This window comes from Alexandromys fortis, unplaced genomic scaffold (assembly GCF_014885135.2).
Source record: "Alexandromys fortis isolate MF-2015 unplaced genomic scaffold, M_Fortis_MF-2015_v1.1 scaffold_51, whole genome shotgun sequence".
In the NCBI taxonomy this organism is placed as follows: domain Eukaryota; kingdom Metazoa; phylum Chordata; class Mammalia; order Rodentia; family Cricetidae; genus Alexandromys; species Alexandromys fortis.
In genome coordinates, this window is record NW_026067925.1 from 1,338,717 (window position 1) to 1,348,997 (window position 10,281).

Below are 10,281 nucleotides of genomic sequence, written 5' to 3' on the forward strand. Positions count from 1 at the left end.
CCCCTTTCCCTCCCCCCCCCCCCCCCCCCCCCCCGCCATCAGCCGACCTGCAGAAGGGTTGGCATTGAAGTCTCTGAGCTGTCTTTCCGTCACCTTCCGAAAAGATCTGCAAACGTTTGCCGAGTTAGTCATGCCTGAATGAACTCGGATCTCCTTTTCCCTGTCACGGCTCATCTTCAGGAATTCATCTCCTGTGCGGTGCATTAAGGGGGCAGCCTCACTCAGATCGGTCCAGATTGTGCCTTAAAAACTTGCTTCTGGTGAAACAGATGCAAGCGTAGCCCATGGCCTTCAATTAAGAGTTCACAGATGGCAAACAAAGGCAAACAAACATTTCAAAGCACCATGGTGTTATAAAGTGGAATTCAGGCAAGAGCATGCTTAGAAAACTCACGTCAGTGAGACAGGAGGAGGGGTGTAAGACGAGGAGGGCTCCCAAAGGCATCGCTAACAACACTTGGTCCAGGCTTTGGAAGGCAGGCAGGAGATCATCAGACAGCCAGAGAGTTGAGCAGTACAAAAGCGGTCCAAAGGTAGAAAGAATCTGACAGTGGGCTTTTCTGCTGAGCTGAAGTCTAAGGATGTGAGAAGACTGTCAAGGGTAAGGCCCAGAAGTAAGTAGAAGCCAGGTGTTGTGGTACACACCTTTAGTCCCAGCACTCGGGAAGCAGAGGTGGCTGGATCTCTTCAAGGCTATCCTGGTCTATAGAGAGTTCCAGGACAACCAGGGTTACACAGAGAAACCCTGTTTCATAACAAACAAACAAATAATAACAACAATAAAGAAAGAAAGAAAGAAGAAAGGAAAAAAAGAAGGAAGGAAGGAAAGAAAGAAGGAAAGAAAGAAAGGAAGAAAGAAAGAAAAAAAATAAGCAGAGACTAACTCACGGAGGACCTTGAATGCCATGCCAAACGCTTGCAGTTTATCCTAAAAACAATGGGGGACCTTGGCCAAGTTTAGTCACAAGAACTATGTCTTGTCTCGTGAGCAATCATTTACTTGAGAAAGGCATTGATAAATCCATTCATTCTGACATGTAAGTGGTTGGCATAAAAGTGCTTGTAGGTTAGGAAATCCAGCTCTAGGGGGAGCTGACAGCGTGAAGTCAAAGGTAGATAGGCATGGTATTTGGGGAGGAATGAACATGACTGTCCTTAGAGCTTTTGCTTTAGGAAAGAATTGGCTCACTCCTCAGAGAAGACCGGTGGTAGGTAGCTGGGTCCTGTCTCTATTCAGGCTGCTTTTAAGAATGCCAACCCCAGTGCATGGCTGGGACTGTTTCGGAGAAAGTGCACCCTCTAGAGGAAACAGGATGCATGTTTTTTGGTAGGGCAGCAACAAGCCACTTCCAGAACTTTGGCTGGCTTCCTTGTCCCTGAGGCCTGGCCAGCTTGGGGGTGGAGTGTGCTGATTGTTTATCTGTTTCTGAGACTGGCCACCCCTGAGAACAAAGTGGCTTGGCTGTAGGAGGTGGCATAGCAGCTGGGAACTTTGGATCACAGCTGGAGGTGGCAGATACAAGGGCTGGCAACCTAGACAAAACAGTTGGAGGCGGCAAACACCACAGCCAGAGGCAACAGACACAAAAAGCTAGAGGGTAACCAAAATCTCTAGGGTCCATGAGTCTACAGTCTTAAAATCTGGCTTTCAAAGTTCCAGGTTCTGTCTTTTCTGTGTCAGCGAAACTTTTCAGTACACAGTACCAGGTATTTTGGACCAGGAGCCCAAAGACCGGATTCCCATTTACCGCTTGTTTGCCAGGAGTGATTTTCTCTGAGCCTTCGTTTCCAATGATGTCTTTCCTATCTACCTCATAGAGTGGGGATCAAATTACATGTTTTATAAAGTAACAAATAACCGTAGGCTATTGTGTTGAGGATGATAGGCTAGGTTTTTTGGGAGTCCCCATTCTTCCTGATAAGTAGCACCTCCTCTGAACACAAAGCGAGGGCTTAGATGAGAGATCCCTGAAGGTCACCAGGGAAAGTTCAGGGATAGAGGTGGGGAGGAGGAGACATTCTTGATGCTCCTCATGGGTGTGGCTGGAAGCTTAATCATTATGTATTCAGTGAGAACTTTCATCTCCTCTGCAGGATCTCAGGACATATTGACGGCATGTTCTGTATCTCTCTGGGATGCCTCACATCTGGATGATTCTGATTTTAGAGTTCTCTTCAATGGAACTCTTCCTCCCTACAGTTTGAGCTCACTGGTCATGTTTGCTCTCAGAACTCAGAAAACTAATCTGAACCTTTATTTATGTGACAGTCCCTCAAGCCAACTATTTCACACACATCTGTTCTTTCTTCCAGATCATTTTCTCTCTTGACAAAATCCGTCTGTTTCCTCCAACCGTTTCCCATGTGATCTGAGCCTGAATTTTTTTTTTTTCCTATCTTGATTGCTGGAATACTGAAGACTCGGAATGAACCAAGTAGAGTGGACTCAATTACCTCCTTATTCTAGAGACATCATTCAACCAAACTAGCTTAAGATTGTATTGCTATTTGGCATGAATAACTCATACTGGATTTTTTTCTAAAATGTTTAAATCTCTTCCCCCCCCCCCCCCGACCATGCTAATATGACAAAGTGCCATCTTCACAATCTTAAACTTTCCCAGATAATCTTTAGGCCTAAGTGTATAATCCAACATTTATCCATTTTATTAGATCTGGCTCACTCATTTGGTCCTCTTTAGATCCGAATTCTGCCCAGTCCTTGTAAACTGCCCCAGGTTTGTGCACATAACTGATGGCCACAAAGTTTTCTAGTTTTGAATGAAATTAGTGTTAAGAGCATAGAATAGGGCAAGATCAAGGATAAATTTCTTTGCTGAATCATTTGGAGATGAATTCTAGGCTATTGGGCTCCCCTCACCAGTACTGCTGAATTTTAAAAACCCCCTAATTACATTACCCTTCTGGTCATTTTTCTCTATCTTATCCCCAAAGGTGTAATGGTAGATTACTTGCTGAAGCTTTAGCTACACATTGTACGTATTTTGTTGATTTGTCAGTTTGGTAGCCTAAACATAGAGCGAAATTATGTTATTCTGATGTGGCTTGTCCTCATTATACACACTGTGAGTCTTTCTCTGTGTCACAGTGAGTCTGACCGACAACTTCTGTTCTCTTGTTCTGTCTAGTTACACACAGTCCTTGAATTTTATTCGAGACTCTTTCCTAGGATCCGTATCACCCATTTGTCTATAGCTTATGAAGTATATTTCATTTTTATTTTTGAAAATTAGATATTCTCTTATATCTAACTGAATTGTTCTCCAACAGCCCTCAAAATCTCATGTATAAGTTTCACATCCTTAAGAGTTTAAGGATTAAACATTTTTTGTTTGTTATGTTGCTTTTTGTTTTTCAAGACAGGGTTTCTCTGTGTAGCCCTGGCTTTCCTGGAACTCACTCTGTAGACCACCAGGATGACCTCAAACTCACAGAAATCCACCTGCTTCTGCCTCCCCGGTGCTGGGATTAAAGGTGTGGGCCACCACCATCCAACGATCCAACCTTCTTAGGTGCAGACTCTGCAATGACATGTGTGAACTATGGATTGCAGTAGGTGGTTGTTATTACTAGAGTTTCTGAGTACTGAGCAGGGCTTTATTTAAGCTCGAAATAGGAATCATTCAGAGCTATAGAGCTTCGTTTCTGCTGCAAAGGAACCAAGGCCATAATATAATGAAGAACTCTAAGGTCTGGCTGAATAGCAGTCTCCCGTGGATAAGCGTTTCAAACGGGCTCCAGGCTCATAAAACAGGCAGGCTGGCTGCTTCTGAATGTTCTCAGGACCCTCATCCATTGGTGATCTCTAATTCAGTGCCTGTGTGGCTAGGAGTACGTGGAGAGGCCCATATAACTTAGACTCTCCCAGGGGAGCAATGGGGAAAATGAGGGAGTCTGATAAAGAACAATGGAGAAATGCAGTGGTTCAGACGTACAGGGTGGGGAATGCAACGGCGGCTCTGATCTCCAAAGAGGCCCAGATCCCAGAGATCATCTTCACCCTTCGCAGGAGTTCCAGGTGCCAGACTCAGAGTCTAAGTGATGAAAATCTTTGCTCCTGGAAAAGTACAAAGTTCCTTTTGGGGCAGGGATGCCAGGCGCCTTGTACTAAGTGAACCGTCTCCTATTTCAATGTCTCGTCCCACTTTCTACTGTGAGGACAAATAGCAGTCTTGAATCTGAGCACGTGCAGACATAGCTCTGGCTAACATGGAGCTCACATTCGTGTTACTCAGTCAAGAGAGTTTCACTGCCTACAGTCTGGCATCACTGCTCAGCGGTGGGGAGAGGTCTGGGTGCCGGCAGGAAGCTTCAGCCCGTTGCGTCCTTCCTGCATATTACTTTCTTCTCTGTGCTCTTTCTAGCACCAAGCTAGACCCTGGCCCAGACTTAACTTCTCCCAGGTGGTGCAAACAAAGGATGATGGTGAATGAGGCTTGACCTGTAGGGGAATGGACCCCCTTCTGCCATTTTCTCGCCTATGGCTACTAACGTAGGACTAGGAGAGAGAATAGCAAAATTAAAGGTATACATGCATCTTAAACAGGACCGTTCTAGAAGGATTTCGGTGGAATAGATTTTATTGCCTTGATAGTCAACAGAGGGGAGGGGTTTTACCTTAAATTAAATTAGATATCTCCACAGGAGTGGTGTGTGTGTGTGTGTGTGTGTGTTTATGTATTCAGTGGAGATCAGCCGAGTTCTCATTCCTACTTTCAGGGACCTGTGCCCTTCCTGCTCTTTCTTCTCTGTCTCACCTTTTCCCCAAATCAAAAGAATATCACACTGTATTGCAATTATGTATTTAACTCACATCCTCACTAAGCTGTGGGTCCTTAGCAGGATGATGTCATTTTCATCTTTGACCTACTGGCACCTCGTGTTGTGGCTGGTGTTTAAAAGTGCTCTATAAATATTTACTAGGGTAAAAGGCATCAAAATGAAGGTTGGGAGCTGACAAGATGACTTTGACTCAGCAGGTAAAGGCATTTGTCACTAAGCTTGACCACCGAAGTCCAATTCCCAGGGCCCACATAGTGGGAGAAAACGAATCCTGCAACTTGTCCTCAGGCCACGACACTTAAGCACTCCCCCATAAATAAATGTAAGAGATTTTAATGGGAAATCTTAGTGCCTCTTCCCACTGGATGGTGCCTAGGAGTTGGCTGGGTTTGGACAATCACCTTATTTACGCTGTCTTGTTCCCTACAGATGACATCAGTTGCTAAGGTCTATTACAGTCAGACGACTCAGACAGAAAGCCGGCCCCTAGTGGCCCCGGGAATACGTCGGAGGAGGGTCCTGACCAAAGATGGCCGGAGTAACGTCAGAATGGAGCACATTGCTGACAAGCGTTTCCTCTACCTCAAGGACCTATGGACGACCTTCATTGACATGCAATGGCGCTACAAGCTCCTGCTCTTTTCTGCAACCTTTGCAGGCACCTGGTTCCTCTTTGGTGTAGTGTGGTATCTGGTAGCTGTGGCCCACGGGGACCTGTTGGAGCTGGGACCCCCTGCCAACCACACCCCTTGCGTAGTGCAGGTGCACACACTCACTGGAGCCTTCCTCTTCTCCCTCGAATCCCAGACCACCATTGGCTATGGCTTCCGTTATATCAGCGAAGAGTGTCCTCTGGCCATCGTTCTTCTGATTGCCCAGCTGGTGCTCACCACCATCCTTGAGATCTTCATCACAGGTACCTTCCTGGCAAAGATTGCCCGGCCCAAGAAGAGGGCTGAGACTATCCGTTTCAGCCAGCATGCAGTGGTAGCCTCCCACAACGGGAAGCCTTGCCTTATGATCCGAGTGGCCAATATGCGGAAGAGTCTCCTCATTGGGTGCCAGGTGACGGGCAAACTGCTTCAGACCCACCAGACAAAGGAGGGTGAGAATATTCGGCTCAACCAGGTCAACGTTACTTTCCAAGTAGACACAGCCTCTGACAGCCCCTTTCTCATTCTACCCCTGACCTTCTACCACGTGGTGGATGAGACGAGTCCCTTGAAAGATCTCCCCCTCCGCAGCGGGGAGGGGGACTTTGAGCTGGTGCTGATCCTCAGTGGGACAGTGGAGTCCACCAGCGCCACCTGTCAAGTTCGCACTTCCTACCTGCCGGAGGAGATCCTCTGGGGCTACGAATTCACACCGGCGATCTCACTTTCAGCCAGTGGCAAATACATAGCGGACTTCAGCCTTTTCGACCAGGTTGTGAAAGTGGCTCCCCCTGGTGGTCTCCGCGATAGCGCTGTGCGCTATGGAGACCCCGAAAAGCTCAAGTTGGAAGAATCATTAAGAGAGCAAGCCGAAAAGGAAGGCAGTGCCCTTAGTGTGCGCATCAGCAATGTCTGACTTCCTATTCTCTCCTCCCCAGCCCTTTGGCCTTTTCCTCTTTCAGTGCCCTGGGAAAAGGAGACTATCTGGGTTCGCTGGAGAACCCCAGAAGCACCCGTCCTCTACTTCCCCTTCCTTAACCCGGTGGTCAGCCAGTAGTCCAGACCGCCTGGAGTCCTGCGCTTCCTTCTCTCTGGCCTTGCACCTTCCTCTACTGCTATGCCAATGCACGCGACTCTTAAGACAGGATGGGGGACCGAGCGGGAACGTTAGGCTGAGTGGCTTAGAAAGCCTCAGCCATGCTTGGAGGTTCACGATAGGAGGGCCATATGATCGGATGGATAGACTCCCCCAGCCCCCTACTACTAGAAAGTGTGATGACGTCAGACTGGAGCTCCCCCATCTCTGTTTGCGTCTTGTAAGTCTCCTAAGGCAAAACTCTCTCAGAGAGTTATTCTATGGACTATGCTCTCAGAAACAAAGGAATCCGAAATCAGTTTTCCCTGGGCTCGCTACCAAATCCCAAAGAAAGAAGCCAGGGTTTGTCATGGTGTATTTAATTTCAGCTGGTAACTCCTGACATAACCTAGACTTTTGGTCACCACCGTATTTTCCCATTCCAGTTCTCAAGTGGATCTTCTGAGGATCCCCAGTTCTTTCTCAGCCTCTGTTCCCATAGAATCGGGGCTGATCTGAGAAACGTGAATAGCCAGCACCTCTCCTGCACCCATCCTGGCTTCTGAAAAATTCAATTTTGGAACTATCGTCTAAAACTCTGGCCCTGTCCTGGGAAGATTTCTTTTACTGTGCCCTGTGAATAGGAAGGCCTTAGCCAATGAGCTCTCTCTCTCTCTCTCTCTCTCTCTCTCTCTCTCTCTCTCTCTCTCTCTAATTTTTCTTTTGAGACAGGGCCTCACTACATAGCTCCGGCTGTCCTTGAACTCACTCTGTAGACCCAGATGGTCTTGAACTCACAGAGATCCACCTGTCTCTGCCCCCAAGCACTGGGATTAAAGGTGTGAGCCACTATGCCCTGCCACAAATGCTCTCTAAGTCCAATGTTCAGGCCCCATGGAAATATCTAAAACCACTCCAGATTACACTGTACCTGGCTCCTCTTCTTCCTTTCCTACCCACTCCAGACCCCTCATCCCTTAACCCAAGCTTTTGAAGAAAGAGAGGGAAACACAGCCATTTCCCTTTCTTAACATCGGCCAATTAAAACTAGTCTCAGGGCACAGATTGCCAGGAAAGGTGAACCAGCCTCTCAGATTTCCAGATTTGCTGTACAGAGCCTTTGGGAATTTGTGATGCTTTGTCAGGGTTTGGACTGAAGCAGAATTCGGGCTGAGAGCCACTATTTTGTTACACCTCCTGGTGCCCTTCTGGAAAGCTGCCTGCTGTTTTCTGAGGCGATACCGAGGGGGAGGAGCTTACATTCTGGTCTCAGCTGTGCTGACACAAAATAATGGAAGTCAGCGTCATCTCCCCTCTCTTCTGCCTACAGGCCGGTCTCAGGCAAGTTAAAAAGACAACTTACCATCAGACCCAGGCCATTCCTAGTTCTCTGCTGAGGACCGTGGCAGGGGTCAGGGATGGGCATGATAAGCACCGGGCCCTGTTCTAAAGCCCCCAAGTAGTGAGTTCTGGCTCCAGTTAGGTGCACAGGCAACCCCGGAACATGGTATAGCAGGGATTCCAGCAGGGATGACACATGGTTAATTTAAGGAGGAGTTGACAGATGACGACAAGAAACACATTTAGGCAGAATGTATACATGTCTCCTTGGGCAAGGCCTTGCAGAGAACTCAGAAGCCCTGCGGTTGAACCCATCTCAGCTGTGCACAGTCTGCTCACTTTGGTCTTTCCTTGAACTCGGTTAACTGTAGCTTGAAAATGAAGAGCCTTCAGCCTCTTCTTCCTGCAAAACCCACCATTATCCTTAAACTCGCATCAAGACGAGAACCAGAAGAACCTGGCAAAGAGCCAGCTGCTTTCACGTACACTCAACGCTGCACTTCCTGGTGGCTTTCAGTGTGCAAGGACCAAGTGTACTGCTGTGTGTATCTTCTTATCCACTGGCCATATTTCCTCTGCCCGGCTTCTCCTGTGCATTGCTGCTTCCCTCTCTTCCCAGTCTCTTGCCCAAGGCCCACCTCTCCTCCGACTCTTGGCTAACAATGTGAGAAGAGAACATTTTCTGCCTTAACCGCTTTGGGATTTCCTCTACAATCCCAGGCTTTCCTCTAAGGTGCACTTCAAAAGTGCATCCTGTTAATTCAGAATGGTGCCCTTCTCCCACAAGCCCAACATTCTGCATGGAACAACTCCCACTCCTAGTCCCCTGACTTGAATCCTTTTTCAGGATGTAGGACAAGCTTTATAGCAGCCAGGAGGGATGAGAAGTGGGTTCCCTGTCTGTACCAGCTATAGACTCAGAGTATCAGGACAGCAGCAGGTGAGGATTTTAAGTGGGGTGGGCAAAATAACTAATGAGGAAGGGTATCTAGAGTGTGAAAATGAGAACGATGAGGCTAAGGGACCCAGTGAAATGAAACCCAGAGTCTTACTTATGACTGACACAGACAAGGTGGGTGGAAACGTGGGAAATTGGGATATGATATATATGTTTATCTATGGAGGAAAACAGAGATAATATATAGAAAGATATGTATATAGATGTACATATACCCACATATATGGAATGTACAGAAAGGAAGTGCTCAGATTTTAGCAAAGGGACAAATATCTTGCCTTGGTTTTATGGAGTAGCATACCTGGATTTTCTGTGTTATGGTCAGCAGAGCGGTGAGAGTAGCTGATGGTTTTAAGTTTGATTTATGGAAAAGGGAGGGATAGACCCTGTTGTCCCTTTCATAAATAGAGGCGCACCCATCAAGGCTTGATGAACCTGTGCTGATAGGACAAGAGAGGAGCTAGGAGGTAATGGGGCAAGGAAATGCCCTACCCATGAAGATCTAGGAACATCTATCACTTATACTATGTTCTACCTATTCCTGGCAACAACCTGCTGCTGAACAACTTCTAAAACAAGCAAGCAAGCAAGCAAACAAACAAAACATCCTACCATTTTCTCCTCCTGAAGTACACTCCGCGTTTCCCATTCTTCCACCAGGGTAGGAGCTCTAGTGCTAGGCCCCATAACTAAAAACCGAGAAGCTGAGAATTTGGTATTTGGGAGGGAGGCTTTAAGTGGAAACCTTACTGTTAGAATACAAATGCCAGGACTGATAAGCTGTTGAACTCAAGATACTCCCTAGACAGAGGCCTGAGCCTATGTACAAGAATCAGAAAGAGGGTGCTGCACATATCATAGTTCCTGCCCTATGGTGGGGAGGCAGATGGGTTGCTTTGGCTTTGAAGCTCTTCTATGAAGAATACGGTTTTCATCTTCCCTGAAGGATGGTACAATTCTATGGGAGGATTCTGAAACCCCTAATTCCTGCTGCTCCCTTCTGCCCCCTCCCACTCCCCAAAACCCACTTCAGCTAGTGAAACTATGCACGGGTTTCCCTGACATCAGCAGAGAAAGAAAAGCAGTCATAATATCGCTACTGGCCAGGAACATTGCACCTTCTCCACGACTGCTGCCACGAACCTTTATCCCTGTTAGCTTGCTTAGTTTCTTTGCAAAATAACACATTACCTATGCTGTACAGTTAACTGGGCTCCCAGGCCCACTATTGGCCAACACTACTGAAGCAGAGGTATCTAGGAATGATTTTTTTTTTCTACACGCTGCATTAAAAACTAAACCAGGTCCAATGTATTTAGAAAAAAGATGTGTAAGGTATTTTTGGTTTATTTTTGTCTGTGCAGAAGAGACTACTAAATAAACTGGATGAATCTCTTGTTCTCACTGCATCTTCTTTTAGACATCGAAACCTATCTTGTATCAAGGTTTGA

At 46.9% G+C, this 10,281-nt stretch overlaps 1 protein-coding gene across 3 annotated transcripts in view; it reads left to right on the forward strand.

The window, feature by feature from the left end:
• Kcnj10 (potassium inwardly rectifying channel subfamily J member 10) overlaps positions 1–10,230 on the forward strand; it is a 33,120-nt gene extending 22,890 nt beyond the window's left edge. Inside the window, exons 1-2 of one of the 3 annotated variants that reach the window (XM_050143048.1) lie at positions 4,526–5,125; positions 5,233–10,230. In XM_050143048.1, the coding sequence (XP_049999005.1) occupies positions 5,233–6,372 (1,140 nt within the window). In that variant the 5' untranslated portion in view covers positions 4,526–5,125 and the 3' untranslated portion in view covers positions 6,373–10,230. Of the gene's footprint in view, positions 1–4,525; positions 5,126–5,232 lie in introns of those variants that run through there. The other 2 variants (XM_050143046.1, XM_050143047.1) reach the window with 2 other exon arrangements.
• The last annotated feature ends 51 nt before the right edge of the window (positions 10,231–10,281 follow it).